Source organism: Carcharodon carcharias, chromosome 20, assembly GCF_017639515.1.
Source record: "Carcharodon carcharias isolate sCarCar2 chromosome 20, sCarCar2.pri, whole genome shotgun sequence".
NCBI lineage: Eukaryota > Metazoa > Chordata > Chondrichthyes > Lamniformes > Lamnidae > Carcharodon > Carcharodon carcharias.
The window spans coordinates 38,205,759-38,223,724 of record NC_054486.1 but is presented as its reverse complement, the minus strand read 5'-3'; the positions used below and the strand labels follow the sequence as shown (position 1 = coordinate 38,223,724).

At 48.4% G+C, this 17,966-nt stretch overlaps 1 protein-coding gene across 1 annotated transcript in view; it reads right to left on the bottom strand.

The window, feature by feature from the left end:
- Positions 1–17,966, bottom strand: part of paplna (papilin a, proteoglycan-like sulfated glycoprotein) — a 499,040-nt gene that overhangs the window by 133,110 nt on the left and 347,964 nt on the right. Inside the window, exons 4-7 of the mRNA XM_041214175.1 lie at positions 17,043–17,145; positions 15,831–15,961; positions 14,403–14,526; positions 14,221–14,301 (exon numbers count right to left, since the gene is read on the bottom strand). Of these exons, the coding sequence (XP_041070109.1) occupies positions 14,221–14,301; positions 14,403–14,526; positions 15,831–15,961; positions 17,043–17,145 (439 nt within the window). The remainder of the gene's footprint in view (positions 1–14,220; positions 14,302–14,402; positions 14,527–15,830; positions 15,962–17,042; positions 17,146–17,966) is intronic.

The window sequence follows — 17,966 nt, the reverse complement described above, 5'->3', positions numbered from 1 at the left end:
CATGACAGTGTAGCACTCCCTCATTACTACCCTCATGACAGTGCAGCACTCTTTATTACTGCCACTCTGACAGTGCAGCAAACCCTCAATACTGACCCTTTGACAATGTGGCATTCCCTCAATACTGCCCATCTGACAGTGCAGCACTCCCTCAATACTGCCACTCTGAATGTACAGCAACCCCTCCACACTGACCCTTCAACAGGCTGCGCTTACTCAGTACTGTCCTTTTAAAAGTGCAGCACTCCCTCAATAATGCCCTCTTGAAGTGCAGCACTCCCTCCATACTGCCCTGTTGACAGTGCAGCACTCCCTCAATACTGCCCTCATATCAATGCAGCACTCCCTCATTACTGACCTCATGACAGTGCAGCTCTCCCTCAACACTGACCCATTGGCAATGTGGCACTCCCTCAATACTACCCCTCTGACAGTGCAGCACTCCCTCATTCTACCCCTCTGACAGTGCAGCACTCCATCAATACTGCCCCTCTGACAGTACAGCACTCCCTCAATACTGACACTCTGAATGCACAGCGCACACTCCCTCATTACTGCCCTCATGACAGTGCAGCAATCCCTCATTACTGCGCTCATGACTGTGCGGCAGTCCCTCAATACTGCCCTCCTGACAGTGCAGCACTCCCTCATTAATGCCCTCATGACAGTGCAGCACTCCCTCATTACTGCCCTCATGACAGTGCAGCACTCCCTCATTACTGCCCTCATGACATTGCAGCACTCCCTCATTACTGCCCTCATGACAGTGTAGCACTCCCTCAATACTGCCCTCATGACAGTGCAGCACTCTTTATTACTGCCACTCTGACAGTACAGCAAACCCTCAACACTGACCCTTTGACAATGTGGCACTCCCTCAATACTGCCCATCTGACAGTACAGCACTCCCTCAATACTGCCACTCTGAATGTACAGCAACCCCTCCACACTGACCCTTCAACAGGCTGCGCATACTCAGTACTGTCCTTTTAAAAGTGCAGCACTCCCTCAATAATGCCCTCTTGAAGTGCAGCACTCCCTCAATTATGCCCTGTTGACAGTGCAGCACTCGCTCATTACTACCCTCATGACATTGCAGCTCTCCCTCAATACTGCCCTCATGACAGTGCAGCAATCCCTCATTACTGCCCTCATGACTGTGCGGCAGTCCCTCAATACTGCCCTCGTGAGAGTGCCACTCCCTCAATACTGCCCTCCTGACAGTGCAGCACTCCCTCATTACTGCCCTCCTGACGATGCGGCACTCCCTCAATACTGGCCTCCTGACGGTGCGGCACTCCCTCAATACTGGCCTCCTGACGGTGCGGCACTCCCTGATACTGCCCTCATGACAGTGCAGCACTCCCTCAATACTGTCACTCTGAATGTACAGTAACTCCTCAACACTGACCCTTCAACAGGCTGCGCTTGATCAGTACTGTACCTTTAAAAGTGTAGCACTCCCTCAATACTGCCCTCTTGACATGCAGCACTCCCTCAATAATGCCCTCATGACAGTGCAGCACTCCCTCATTACTGCCCTCATGACAGTGCAGCACTCCCTCAATACTGCCCTCCTGACAATGCAGCACTCACTCAATACTGCCCTCCTGACAGTGCAGCTCTCCCTCAATACTGCCCTCATGACACTGCAGCAATCCCTCATTACTGCCCTCATGACTGTGCGGCAGTCCCTCAATACTACCCTCCTGACAGTGCCACTCCCTCAATACTTCCCTCTTGACAGTGCAGCACTCCCTCATTACTGCCCTCATGACAATGCAGCACTCCCTCATTACTGCCCTCATGACAGTGCAGCACTCCCTCATTACTGCCCTCATGACAGTGTAGCACTCCCTCAATACTGCCCTCATGACAGTGCAGCACTCATTATTACTGCCACTCTGACAGTACAGCAAACCCTCAACACTGACCCTTTGACAATGTGGCACTCCCTCAATTCTGCCCTTCTGACAGTACAGCACTCCCTCAATACTGCCAATCTGAATGTACAGCAACCCCTGCACACTGACCCTTCAACAGGCTGCGCTTGCTCAGTACTGTCCTTTTAAATGTTCAGCACTCCCTCAATAATGCCCTCGTGAAGTGCAGCACTCCCTCAATACTGCCCTGTTGACAGTGCAGCACTCCCTCAATACTGCCCTCATATCAGTGCAGCACTCCCTCATTACTGACCTCATGACAGTGCAGCACTCTCTCAATACTGCCCTCCTGACAGTGCAGCACTCACTCAATTCTGCCCTCCTAACAGTGCAGCACTCCCTCATTACTGCCCTCATGACACTTCAGTACTCCCTCATTACTGCCCTTCTGACAGTGCAGCACTCCCTCAATACTGCCCTCCTGACAGTGCAGCACTCACTCAATACTGCCCTCCTGACAGTGCAGCACTCCCTCATGACAGTGCAGCACTTATTATTACTGCCACTCTGACAGGACAGCAAACCCTCAACACTGACCCTTTGACAATGTGGCACTCCCTCAATACTGCCCATCTGACAGTACAGCACTCCTGCAATACTGACACTCTGAATGTACAGCAACCCCTCCACACTATCCATTCAACAGGCTGCGCTTGCTCAGTACTGTCCTTTTAAAAGTGCAGCACTACCTCAATAATGCCCTCTTGAAGTGCAGCACTCCCTCAATACTGCCCTGTTGACAGTGCAGCACTCCCTCAATACTGCCCTCATATCAGTGCAGCACTCCCTCATTACTGCCCTCATGACAGTGCAGCACTCCCTCATTACTGCCCTCATGACACTGCAGCACTCCCTCATTACTGCCCTTCTGACAGTGCAGCACTCCCTCAATACTGCCCTCCTGACAGTGCAGCACTCACTCAATACTGCCCTCCTGACAGTGCAGCACTCCCTCATTACTGCCCTCATGACATTGCAGCTCTCCCTCAATACTGCCCTCATGACAGTGCAGTAATCCCTCATTACTGCCCTCATGACTGTGCGGCAGTCCCTCAATACTGCCCTCCTGACAGTGCCACTCCCTCAATACTGCCCTCCTGACAGTGCAGCAATCCCTCATTACTGCCCTCATATCAGTGCAGCACTCCCTCATTACTGCCCTCATGACAGTGCAGCACTCCCTCATTACTGACCTCATGACATTGCAGCACTCCCTCATTACTGACCCTTTGGCAATGTGGCACTCCCTCAATACTACCCCTCTGATAGTGCAGCACTACCTAATTCTACACCTCTGACAGTGCAGCACTCCCTCAATACTGCCCCTCTGACAGTACAGCACTCCCTCAATACTGACACTCTGAATGCACAGTGCACACTCCCTCATTACTGCCCTCATGACAGTGCAGCACTTCCTCATTCCTGCCCTCATGACAGTGCAGCACTCCTTCATTACTGCCCTCATGACAGTGTAGCACTCCCTCATTACTGCCCTCATGACAGTGCAGCACTCCCTCATTACTGCCCTCCAAACAATGCAGCACTCCCTCATTACTGCCCTCATGACACTGCAGCATTCCCTCATTACTGCCCTTCTGACAGTGCAGCACTCCCTCAATACTGCCCTCCTGACAGTGCAGCACTCACTCAATACTGCCACTCTGAAAGTACAGTAACTCCTCAACACTGACCCTTCAACAGGCTGCGCTTGCTCAGTACTGTACCTTTAAAAGTGCAGCACTCCCTCAATACTGCCCTCTTGACATGCAGCACTCCCTCAATAATGCCCAGTTGACAGTGCAGCACTCCCTCAATAATGCCCTCATGACAGTGCAGCACTCCCTCATTACTGCCCTCATGACAGTGCAGCACTCCCTCATTACTGCCCTCATGACACTGCAGCACTCCCTCATTACTGCCCTTCTGACAGTGCAGCACTCCCTCAATACTGCCCTCCTGACAGTGCAGCACTTACTCAATACTGCCCTCCTGACAGTGCAGCACTCCCTCATTACTGCCCTCATGACATTGCAGCTCTCCCTCAATACTGCCCTCATGACAGTGCAGTAATCCCTCATTACTGCCCTCATGACTGTGCGGCAATCCCTCAATACTGCCCTCCTGACAGTGCCACTCCCTCAATACTGCCCTCCTGACAGTGCAGCACTCCCTCATTACTGCCCTCATGACAGTGCAGCACTCCCTCATTACTGCCCTCATGACAGTGCAGCACTCCCTCATTACTACCCTCATGACAGTGCAGCACTCTTTATTACTGCCACTCTGACAGTGCAACAAACCCTCAACACTGACCCTTTGACAATGTGGCAGTCCCTCAATACTGCCCATCTGACAGTACAGCACTCCCTCAATACTGCCACTCTGATTGTACAGCAACCCCTCCACACTGACCCTTCAACAGGCTGCGCGTACTCAGTACTGTCCTTTTAAAAGTGCAGCACTCCCTCAATAATGCCCTCTTGAAGTGCAGCACTCCGTCCATACTGCCCTGCTAAACAGTGCAGCACTCCCTCAATACTCCCCTCATATCAGTGCAGCACTCCCTCATTACTGACCTCATGACAGTGCAGCTCTCCCTCAACACTGACCCATTGGCAATGTGGCACTCCCTCAATACTACCCCTCTGACAGTGCAGCACTCCCTCATTCTACCCCTCTGACAGTGCAGCACTCCCTCAATACTGCCCCTCTGACAGTACAGCACTCCCTCAATACTGACACTCTGAATGCACAGCGCACACTCCCTCATTACTGTCCTCATGACAGTGCAGCACTTCCTCATTCCTGCCCTCATGACAGTGCAGCACTCCGTCATTATTGCCCTCATGACAGTGTAGCACTCCCTCATTACTGCCCTCATGACAGTGCAGCACTCCCTCATTACTGCCCTCCTAACAATGCAGCACTCCCTCATTACTGCCCTCATGACACTGCAGCATTCCCTCATTACTGCCCTTCTGACAGTGCAGCACTCCCTCAATACTGCCCTCCTGACAGTGCAGCACTCACTCAATACTGCCCTCCTAACAGTGCTGCACTCCCTCATTACTGCCCTCTTGACACTTCAGCACTCCCTCATTACTGCCCTTCTGACAGTGCAGCACTCCCTCAATACTGCCCTCCTGACAGTGCAGCACTCACTCAATACTGCCCTCCTAACAGTGCAGCACTCCCTCATTACTGCCCTCATGACATTGCAGCACTCCCTCAATACTGCCCTCCTGACAGTGCGGCAGTGCCTCAATACTGCCCTCCTGATGGTGCGGCACTCCCTCAATACTGCCCTTCTGACTGTGCGGCACTCCCTCATTACTGCGCTCATGACAGTGCAGCACTCCCTCAACACTGTCCGTATGACAGTGCAGCACTCCCTCAATACTGCCCCTCTGACAGTACAGCACTCCCTCAATACTGCTACTCTGAATGTAGAACAACCCCTCCACACTGACCCTTCAACAGGCTGCGCTTGCTCAGTACTGTCCCTTTAAAAGTGCAGCACTCCCTCAATACTGCCCTCTTGACATGCAGCACTCCCTCAATAATGCCCTCTTGAAGTGCAGCACTCCCTCAATACTGCCCTGTTGACAGTGCAGCCCTCCCTCAATACTGCCCTCATGACAGTGCAGCACTCCCTCATTACTGCCTTCATGACAGTGCAGCACTTCCTCATTCCTGCCCTCATGACAGTGCAGAACTCCCTCATTACTGCCTTCATGATAGTGCAGCACTCCCTCATTACATCCCTCATGTCAGTGCAGCATTCCCACATTACTGCCCTCATGACAGTGCAGCACTCCCTCAGCACTGACCCTTTGGCAATGTGGCACTCCCTCAATACTGCCCCTCAGACATTACAGCACTCCCTCAATACTGCCACTCTGACAGTACAGCAACCCCTGAACACTGACCCTTCAACAGGCTGCGCTTGCTCAGTTTTGCCCCTTTAACAGTGCAGCACTTCCTCAATACTGCCATCCTGACATGCAGCACTCACTCAATACTGCCTTGTTGAAAGTGCAGCACACCCTCACTACTGCCCTCCTGACAGTGCAGCACTCCCTCATTACTGCCCTCATGACATTGCAGCACTCCCTCATTACTGCCCTCATGACAGTGCAGCACTCCCTCATTACTGCCCTCATGACACTGCAGCACTCCCTCATTACTGCCCTTCTGACAGTGCAGCACTCCCTCAATACTGCCCTTCTGACAGTGCAGCACTCCCTCAATACTGCCCTCCTGACAGTGCAGCACTCCCTCATTACTGCCCTCATGACATTGCAGCTCTCCCTCAATACTGCCCTCATGACAGTGCAGTAATCCCTCATTACTGCCCTCATGACTGTGCGGCAATCCCTCAATACTGCCCTGTTGACAGTGCCACTCCCTCAATACTGCACTCCTGACAGTGCAGCACTCCCTCATTACTGCCCTCATGACAGTGCAGCACTCCCTCATTACTGCCCTCATGACAGTGCAGCACTCCCTCATTACTGCCCTCATGACAGTGCATCACTCTTTATTACTGCCACTCTGACAGTGCAACAAACCCTCAACACTGACCCTTTGACAATGTGGCAGTCCCTCAATACTGCCCATCTGACAGTACAGCACTCCCTCAATACTGCCACTCTGAATGTACAGCAACCCCTCCACACTGACCCTTCAACAGGCTGCGCTTACTCAGTACTGTCCTTTTAAAAGTGCAGCACTCCCTCAATAATGCCCTCTTGAAGTGCAGCACTCCCTCCATACTGCCCTGTTGACAGTGCAGCACTCCCTAAATACTCCCCTCATATCAGTGCAGCACTCCCTCATTACTGACCTCATGACAGTGCAGCTCTCCCTCAACACTGACCCATTGGCAATGTGGCACTCCCTCAATACTACCCCTCTGACAGTGCAGCACTCCCTCATTCTACCCCTCTGACAGTGCAGCACTCCCTCAATACTGCCCCTCTGACAGTACAGCACTCCCTCAATACTGACACTCTGAATGCACAGCGCACACTCCCTCATTACTGTCCTCATGACAGTGCAGCACTTCCTCATTCCTGCCCTCATGACAGTGCAGCACTCCTTCATTACTGCCCTCATGACAGTGTAGCACTCCCTCATTACTGCCCTCATGACAGTGCAGCACTCCCTCATTACTGCCCTCCTAACAATGCAGCACTCCCTCATTACTGCCCTCATGACACTGCAGCATTCCCTCATTACTGCCCTTCTGACAGTGCAGCACTCCCTCAATACTGCCCTCCTGACAGTGCAGCACTTACTCAATACTGCCCTCCTAACAGTGCTGCACTCCCTCATTACTGCCCTCTTGACACTTCAGCACTCCCTCATTACTGCCCTTCTGACAGTGCAGCACTCCCTCAATACTGCCCTCCTGACATTGCAGCACTCACTCAATACTGCCCTCCTGACAGTGCAGCACTCCCTCATTACTGCCCTCATGACATTGCAGCACTCCCTCAATACTGCCCTCCTGACAGTGCGGCAGTGCCTCAATACTGCCCTCCTGATGGTGCGGCACTCCCTCAATACTGCCCTTCTGACTGTGCGGCACTCCCTCATTACTGCGCTCATGACAGTGCAGCACTCCCTCAACACTGTCCGTATGACAGTGCAGCACTCCCTCAATACTGCCCCTCTGACAGTACAGCACTCCCTCAATACTGCTACTCTGAATGTAGAACAACCCCTCCACACTGACCCTTCAACAGGCTGCGCTTGCTCAGTACTGTCCCTTTAAAAGTGCAGCACTCCCTCAATACTGCCCTCTTGACATGCAGCACTCCCTCAATAATGCCCTCTTGAAGTGCAGCACTCCCTCAATACTGCCCTGTTGACAGTGCAGCCCTCCCTCAATACTGCCCTCATGACAGTGCAGCACTCCCTCATTACTGCCTTCATGACAGTGCAGCACTTCCTCATTCCTGCCCTCATGACAGTGCAGAACTCCCTCATTACTGCCTTCATGATAGTGCAGCACTCCCTCATTACATCCCTCATGTCAGTGCAGCACTCCCACATTACTGCCCTCATGACAGTGCAGCACTCCCTCAGCACTGACCCTTTGGCAATGTGGCACTCCCTCAATACTGCCCCTCAGACATTATAGCACTCCCTCAATACTGCCACTCTGACAGTACAGCAACCCCTGAACACTGACCCTTCAACAGGCTGCGCTTGCTCAGTTTTGCCCCTTTAACAGTGCAGCACTTCCTCAATACTGCCATCCTGACATGCAGCACTCACTCAATACTGCCTTGTTGACAGTGCAGCACACCCTCACTACTGCCCTCCTGACAGTGCAGCACTCCCTCATTACTGCCCTCATGACATTGCAGCACTCCCTCAATACTGCCCTCATGACAGTGCAGCAATCCCTCATTACTGCCCTCATGACTGTGCGGCACTCCCTCAATACTGCCCTCCTGACAGTGCCACTCCCTCAATACTGCCCTCCTGACAGTGCAGCACTCCCTCATTACTGCCCTCATGACAATGCGGCACTCCCTCATTACTGCCCTCATGACAGTGCAGCACTCATTATTACTGCCACTCTGACAGTACAGCAAACCCTCAACACTGACCCTTTGACAATGTGGCACTCCCTCAATACTGCCCATCTGACAGTGCAGCACTCCCTCATTACTTCCCTCATGACAGTGCAGCACTCCCTCATTACTGCCCTCATGACAGTGCAGCACTCCCTCAATACTGCCCTCCTGACGATGCGGCACTCCCTCAATACTGGCCTCCTGACGATGCGGCACTCCCTCAATACTGCCCTTCTGACGGTGCGGCACTCCCTGATACTGCCCTCATGACAGTGCAGCACTCCCTCAATACTGCCCCTCTGACAGTACAGCACTCCCTCAATACTGCTACTCTGAATGTACAGTAACTCCTCAACACTGACCCTTCAACAGGCTGCACTTGCTCAGTACTGTCCCTTTAAAAGTGCAGCACTCCCTCATTACTGCCCTCATGACAGTGCAGCACTCCCTCAATACTGCCCTCATGACAGTGCAGCAATCCCTCATTACTGCCCTCATGACTGTGCGGCACTCCCTCAATACTGCCCTCCTGACAGTGCCACTCCCTCAATACTGCCCTCCTGACAGTGCAGCACTCCCTCATTACTGCCCTCATGACAGTGCGGCACTCCCTCATTACTGCCCTCATGACAGTGCAGCACTCATTATTACTGCCACTCTGACAGTACAGCAAATCCTCAACACTGACCCTTTGACAATGTGGCACTCCCTCAATACTGCCCATCTGACAGTGCAGCACTCCCTCATTACTTCCCTCATGACAGTGCAGCACTCCCTCATTACTGCCCTCATGACAGTGCAGCACTCCCTCAATACTGCCCTCCTGACGATGCGGCACTCCCTCAATACTGGCCTCCTGACGATGCGGCACTCCCTCAATACTGCCCTTCTGACGGTGCGGCACTCCCTGATACTGCCCTCATGACAGTGCAGCACTCCCTCAATACTGCCCCTCTGACAGTACAGCACTCCCTCAATACTGCTACTCTGAATGTACAGTAACTCCTCAACACTGACCCTTCAACAGGCTGCACTTGCTCAGTACTGTCCCTTTAAAAGTGCAGCACTCCCTCATTACTGCCCTCATGACAGTGCAGCACTCCCTCAACACTGACCCTTTGGCAATGTGGCACTCCCTCAATACTGCCCCTCTGACAGTACAGCACTCCTTTAGTACTGACACTCTGACAGAACAGCAATCCATCCACACTGACCCTTCAACAGGCTATGCTTGCTCAGTACTGTCCCTTTAGAAGTGCGGCACTCCCTCAATACTGCCCTCTTGACGGTGTGGCACTCCCTCAATACTGCCCTCCTGACAGTGCAGCACTCCCTCAATACTGCCCTGTTGACGGTGCGGCACTCCCTCAATACTGCCCTCCTGACGGTGCGGCACTCCCTCAACACTGCCCTCCTGACGGTGCGGCACTCCCTTAATATTGACCCTCTGAGAATGCAGCACTCTGTCAGTGCTGCCCCTTGACAGTGCTGCACTCCCTCAATACTGCCCCTCTTCCAGTACAGCACTGCCTCAACACTGCCCCTCTTACAGTATAAAAAAAAATAGGAACAGGAGTAAACCATTCGGCCCCTCAAATCAGCTCCACCATTCAATAAGAGCCTCTTGTGTTTAGTTTTCCACATTATCATCTAACCCCGATAACCTTAGATTTTTATTAGGCAAAGGAATCAATCTACCTCTGCCTTAAAAATATTCTATGACTCCGACTCCACCACCTTCTGAGGCAGAGAGTTTCAAAGTCGCACAACCCCCTGAGAGAAAAAAATGCTCCTCATCTCTGTCCTAAAAGGGTGATCCCTAATTTTAAATCATTGTCCCCTAGTTCTGGATTTGCCCACAAGAGGAAACATCCTTTTGACATCCACCTTGTCAAGACCATTCAGGATCTTGTGTACTTCAACCAAATCACCCCTCACTCTTCTAAACTCCATTGGAAACAAGCCCAGTCTGTCCAACCTTTCCTCATAAAACAACCCACTCATTGCAGGTATTAATCGAGTAAACCTCCTTTGAACCGCCTCCAATGCATTTACATCCTTCCTTAAATAAGGAGTCCAAAACTGCACACTGTGTTCGAGATGCGGCCTCACCAATGCCCTGTATAACTGAAGCATAACATCCTTACTTATGTGTTCAATCCCTCTAGTAAAGATAGTATTCCATTGGCCTTCTTAATTACTTGCTGTAACTGCAAACTAGCTTTTTGTGACTCATGTACTAGAACACACAGATCCCTCTGCACCTCAGAATTATGCAATCATTTGCCATTTAAATAATACTCTACTTTTTTGTTCTTCCTGCCAAAGTGAACAACTTCATTTTCCCACATTAAACTCCATCTGCCAGATCTTTGCCCACTCACTCAGCCTATCTATATCCATCTGCAACCTCATGTCCTCTTCACAAAATACTTTCCTACCTATCTTTGTGTCATCTGCAAATTTAGCTACCATACCTTTACTCCACTCATCTAAGTCATTGATGTAAATCGTAAAAAGTTGAGGCCTCAGCAGAGATGCCTGTGGGATTCCACTCATCACATCCTGCCAATCAGAAAATGACCCCTTTATGCATGCTCTCTGCTTTCTGCCAGCCAGCCAATCTTCTATCCATGCTGATATGTTACCCACAACACTATGTGCTTTTATTTTCCATAATAATCTTTGATGTGGCACCTTATCAATTGCCATCTGGAAATCCAAGTACAGTATGTCTATAGACTCCCCTTTATCCACTGCACATGTTACTCCTTCAAAAAACTCATATAAATTGATTAAACATGATTTTCCTTTCACAAAACCATGCTGAATCTTCCCAATTGCCTTGAGCTCTTCTAAGTGCCCAGCTATAACCTCCTCAATGATCGATTCTAATAACTTCCCCACGGCAGATGTCAAGCTAACTGCCCTATAGTTTCCTGTTTTCAGCCTCCCTCCCTTCTTGAATAGAGTGATTATATTTACTACTTTCCAATCTGATGGAACCTTTCCAGAATCTAGCGAATTTTGGGAAATTAACACCAGCGCATTGACTACCCCACCTCTTTTAAGATTCTAGGATGCAGTCCATTGGGAACCAGAGACTTGCCATCCTGCAACTCTATCTATTTGCTCAGTACTGTTTTCCTAGTGATTTTAATTTCACCAAGTTCCTTTCTCCTGTTCACCTCCTGATTTGCAGCTATTACTGGAATGTTTTTTTGTATCCTCTATAGTGAACACAGAAGCAAAATATTTATTCATTTCTTCCACCATTTCCTTATTATCCTATTAGCTCCCCACTGTCACTCTCTAGATGACCAACACTCACTTTACTTACTCTTTTCCTTTTTAAGTACCTGTAGAACCTCTTGCTATCCGTTTTCACATTTCTAGCTAGCTTCCTTTCATACTCTAATTTCTTTTTCCTGATTAACCTTTTAGTCATTCTCTGCCATTCTTTATGTTCTGTCCAGTCACCTGTCTTGCCATTCACCTTTGTGGAGTTGTATGCTTTTTCCTTAAGTTTGATGCTTTCCTTAACATCTCTAGTTAACCACGGATGGTAGGCCGTCCCCTCAGAATTTTTCTTTATAGTAGGTATGTACTTATTCTGAATATGCTGAAATATGTCTTAAATGTCTGCCACTGTTTCTCTATCAATCTATCCTCTAGCCTAGTTTCCCAGTTCACTTCAGCTAGCTCAGCTTTCATCCCCACATAGTTGCCCTTATTTAAGTTTAGACCCATTCTTCTCCCTTTCAAGCTGGATGCAAAATTCAATCATATTGTGGTCACTGCTACCTAGGGGTGCCTTTACTCTGAGGCCATTAATTAATCCTGTCATGTTACACAATATCAAATCTAATATAACCTGCTCTCTGGCTGGTTCTGGAATATGCTGCTCTAAGAATGCTTTTGAGAAAGTTTCTAAGAATTCTTCATCCAGGCTATTACTGCCAATCTGATTTTTCCAGTTTATGTGTGGATTAAAATCTCCCATGATTATTGCCACCCCTCTATTATAAACACACATTATTTTCTCTTGAATACTTTGTCCTACACTGTGACTACTGTTAGGGGGCCTGTAGACCACTCCCACTAACAACATGTTTCCCCTACTATTCCTCATCTCCATCCAAAGCGATTCTACATCCTGATCTCCTGAACCAAGGTCAACGCTAACTATTGCACCAATGCCCTCTTTGATTAACAGTGCTACCCCTCCACCTTTACCTAGCTGCCTATTCTTCTTGAATGTCATATATTAAGGACCCAATCTTTGTCATCCTGCAGCCATGTCTCTGTAATTGCTATCAGATCATATTTATTTACTTCAATGTGGGCCATCAATTCTTTTACTTTATGAATGTTACATGCATTCAGGCAGTGAGCCTTCAGTTTTGTCCTTTTGTTACCTCTAGTCTTGACTGTTGATGTATTCTTGATCTTTTCTCTCTGTCCTTTCCTGCCACTCTCTGACCGCCATTTGTCATATTACTATTTTGCTGCAATACTCCCTCAATACTGCCCCTCTGACAGTACAGTGTACCCTCAAAGCTGCCCCTCTGACAGTACAACACTCCCTCAATACCGCCTCTCTGACAGTACAGCACTCCCTCAGTAATGCCCCTTTGACATTGCAGCATTCACTGAATACTGACCCTCTGATAGTTCAGCTCTCCTATCAGTGCTGCCCTTTGACATTGCAGCACTCCCTGAATACTGACCCTTTGATAGTGCAGCACTCCAATCGGCGCTGCCCTTTGACAGTGCAGCACTCCTTTGGGTTTGCTATGGGCTGAGGAGAGGAGTGACCAGGATCCAGATATCGTGACAGGGTGGTGAAGAGAGGGGAGTAATGTGAGCTTCGGGCCTAGGAGCAGGGAAGTTGGGGTGAATTTTATGGCCCCCTGACAGCATATTTGAAGGCTGGGGTGGGGTTCGTAAAATGAAACGAGTGGCCTGCCTGTTATCCACCCACCTACTCCTCACCTGTTTCTCAGAGAGACAATAGTAGGCAGAGTCTTTCAGTGTATAGTGTACACCTATTAGCTGCAGTGGTGTTACAATAATGGTAATATATACATCTCGTTCCCAACACTTGATCACTGCAAAATTAACAGCAAACTTGTTAAAGGCCCAACTGTTTACCTATTTTGTGGAATTCTCCGACCAATTACCCATTATTCTGGAAATAACAGAAGCACCAGTCTCCAAATAAAGAACATGTGCAGTGGGCTGAGGGGAAAGATTACATGAAACCGATGTACAACAAGAAATTGTCAGAACTGCATACTGCTACGTGCAGAATGTGACAAAGGTTCTCGATCTTTAAAGTTGTTGTAAACAGTGTATGGCATTTAACAAATACTAGCGTTCCCCTAATGACTCAACAAGTAATGACACAGACCAAGGTTCAACTAGGCCGAGTGAACTCCACTCACACAGAGATAGGCCAAGGTGTGACTGGGACCAGTAAACTCCACTCAAACAGAGACAGGCTAAGGTGCATTTTTTTTTATTCGCTCCTTAATTGTGGTGTCACTGGCTAGGCCAGCATTTATTTATTGGGGTGAGTAACCCCCAGTCACACAGAGACAGACTAAAGTGTAACTGTGCCAAGTGAACTTCACTCACAGATTAAAAAAAGAATCAGAAATTAAGAAAGGAAGTGAATGATTTACCAAGGAAATTCCGTGTGGGTAATACTTCTTGGATCCGAATACTTGTGGCCCCGATGGGAATGATGTGGATTTGATTGTAACCTGCAAATAAGGAGCGGATATTTGGTGACGCAGCAAATCTCCAGCATTCACAGTCAGACAACAAATTACAACAAAAGTAATAATGGAACACAGAACTGCACCTATTGGCAAATCAACAACACTAAATGTCCCTTTGACTTCATAACAGGTGCTTCCATCTCCTCCACATTCGAGACATTTATCTTCAACTTGTGATGATTCCAGTGTGTTGTCACAACCAACTGTCTAGAATCAAGTAAAAAAAATGTTACTGGAATGCTCAGAACCATTATATTTTAAGTGCACTTGTTAACATATTTCTGGAAAGATATCAGATTACAAACAAGATCAGTGACTATAGATCAGCCGATGCTTACTTTTAGTGGCGGGGTCGGGGGGAGGGTTGGGTGTTTGTCCAAGTAATTTGCTCAGTAATCAAATTAGGGGCTCTTTGCAGGTAAGTGAATTCTTCTGGATAGGCACTGACTGCATGAAGCCAATCTGAAGACCCTTGATATGAGGCGGAGTTTGAAACTGAGTGAGAACCAAGCTTTCACTCAGTCACTAAATCTAGTCGTATTCCTCTTTATTCGACCTCAAAGGCCTTTGTGCCTTGCCTTTTGTGTCAGGCTTGCTGCCTTTTGTATTTCAGCCTCTTTCACCCACCAGTTGAATCATCTTGTTCTTTTTTCTGCATTTTATTTTTTGTGTCATTCCTCTTTACTAATGCCATCTGAAGACTGATCTCCTTCCTGGCATGTGGTGAAGCTTTGCTCTTCCACAAATGAGAGCGAATGCACATGGATACCATCAAACACCAATGGTCCTTGGTAGAGTGACTTCAGCAGCACTAAGTTACATGGGCACAGGTTGGCACCATTGGCACTGACCCCCAAGGTTTAGTTGGTCACAGTGATATTGATTTTGATGGTAAATTTGATGCAATTACCTAAATTTAGAGGGAAATATAAAATTCAAGGATGAATAAAGAACCAGCTAGGATGAGCCACTGCTTCAGGTGGTCAGCACAGTCTTGATTGCGGAACAGGAAGATCCCACCTCATTGGCCTGCACTGGGTTAGCTACTTGCCTCCCATGTACTAGTGGGGCTACTAAAACACATCTCTATCCCACTGGTTAGCGAAAGGGGTGGATAAATTTCAACAAAGGTTCACTCCTGATCTTTCTCCAGGTGAAGGAGTGAGTGAAAGTATGTCTTGGCTATTTCATGAATAATAATGACTAGATCAAGGGTCAGAGAATGGTCAGATCCCAGGAATATGGAGAGAAAATGTGTGGGGAGGGGAGGTGGAAATAGGAGGACAAGGAAAGGCCACGAAATAACTAGGACTTCCTCTCATGACAGTTTTCCATAGATATTGTCCATTGTCTCCAAATGGTTTGACATGTAAAGGTGTCCACAGCCAGGACCATCTTTCTGAGCTGAGGGAACATTAGTTGTGGATTATGGGTGGAAGAAGCAATCACCAGATGGCAGGTCCCTGAGTCCTCTGCTCCTTTACCATACCTCAGCCAATGAGTGAACTCACCTTGCACACACCGTCTATGCAGATGTTGCGGCTTCCAGGTTCGCACAGTGTCCCATCCTTAACCGCTTCTTTATGCCGAAAATAAAAGTTTTCACCTTGGGGAATGCAGTTCAGCTCACACTTATTTGAAGCTGTGGGAAGATGGAGACCTTGTTGTTGTCATCTTATTACTTCACGTGAGTAGCCCTGCCACAAAAAAGCCAATTGGCTCAAGTAGCCCCCACTGTTCACTCCAACATGCCCCATCATAGAATCCACCTAGTCCACTTATTGTCCTGCAAAGCAAGGACACAAACTATTGTTGGTTTTCTGAGAATTTAACAAAGCAGAAAAGGGCCATTTGACCCATTGTGCCCGTGTTGGCTCCATTCGAGATCTGTACAATTACTTCCACTCTCCTGCTCCCGCTGCCTTTGAATATTTTGCCATTAAGTATTTATCTAAGTTATGATTGAATCAGCTTCAATCACCCTTTGAGGCAGTATATTCTAGATTGCTGTTTAAAAATTGTCCTTATCTCCCCCTCTGGTTATTTTGGTAATTATCTTAGGCCTGTATCCCTTGGAAGCCAATGCCCCTGCCAACGGAAACAGTTTCTCCTTATTTATCAAAACCCTTCATAATTTTGAACACCTCCAATAAATCTCTCCATAATATAAAATGACTAGGAGTAAGGGAATGCAATCCTGTCTGGAATACTTGGTAGGATGGAAGTGAATCAAGTACAGACAATGGAACATTAGGATTTTATATAAAGGCAGAGAAAAAAATTGCACTTAGTGCCTTTCACAACTTCAGGACATCTCAAAGTGCTTTACAACCTCTGAAGTACTTTCTGTTGTAATGTAGGAAGCATGGCAGGCAATTTGAGCACAGAAATATCCCTCATGCAGCAATGTGACCAGTAAAACTGATAGTGGGATAAATATTGGCCTGGACATCAGGGAGCTGCAAATAGTGCCATGGGGTCTTTTACACCAGCTTGGAGGGAAGACAAAGAATCAATTTAAACTTCCATGCAAGAAAGCACGTCACTGAGTGGACAGGTTCCATGTTTTGTCCCCAATATTATCCTTGTCTGAACAAGAACGTCAACGATAAACTGGAGATATATGAAGGCAACAGTCTAAGAAAGTTTGCTGGTTAAGGGGAGGGTTGAGGAAAAACTGCAGCCATTGGTCAGTAGAGAATAATTTCTTGAGATCTGTTTACCTCCATAATAAGGCAGCCATTTGTATCTCTTCCCCTGGAAATCAGTTCCATCAAACACAGAACACTGCTCTTCTCTGAAATCTCTCGAACCCTCGGGGCAGTCCTGTTGAAACACCAAACCAGCACAATTCACTAATGTTATATGATGAGGAATAAATTTCACAGGAGGGCGATCAGAAGAAAGTCAGTGTGATGGAGAGGGAAAATGACCCAACTTTCACTGCTCATTGGCAAGAGTCACGCACTAGCAGGACAGATAACTCCCCCTATTCCCCTCTTGCTACTCCCCACATCTCTCTCCTCTCACCTCACTATTTCTTCCCTCTCTCCCTACTCTTGTCTCACTACTCCCCCCATCTGTCCATACTCCCCCCCCGTTACTTTCCCCACACCCCTGACTTTCTCTTTTTTCCCATTCACCACTCTCTCTCTCCCTCTATTCCTCCTCCTCTCCCCACCCCCTCCACTCCCCAGGCCCCCTCCTTTCCCCGCTTCCACTTCTCCTCACCTACCTTTTCCTCCCTACGCTCTCCCTCCAACCCCCACTCCCCTTGGGGACTTTTTGGAAAGGGAGGAAAGGGTCAAGGAAAGAGACAGACAGTTTCAAAGGGATAAAGAAGCCAGAAACTTTGAATGGGGTAAGCAAAAAATTTGTTTACGTGAACAGGAACCATTGCTGAATTCCCCACTATCAACATCCTTGGGGTTACCATTGACCAGAAACTGAGCTGGACCAGTCATATAAATACTGTGGCTACAAGAGCAGGTCAGAGGCTGGGAATTATGTGGCGAATTCATCCCAGATTTGCAATAAGTGCGGTAGCAGGCAGGAAAAACAATGTTTTACCCGCTGGCCACAAAGGCAGCTTCTCACGTCGTATTATCCCAATCCCGCTGCATGAATTATGCATTCCTGGAAAAAAC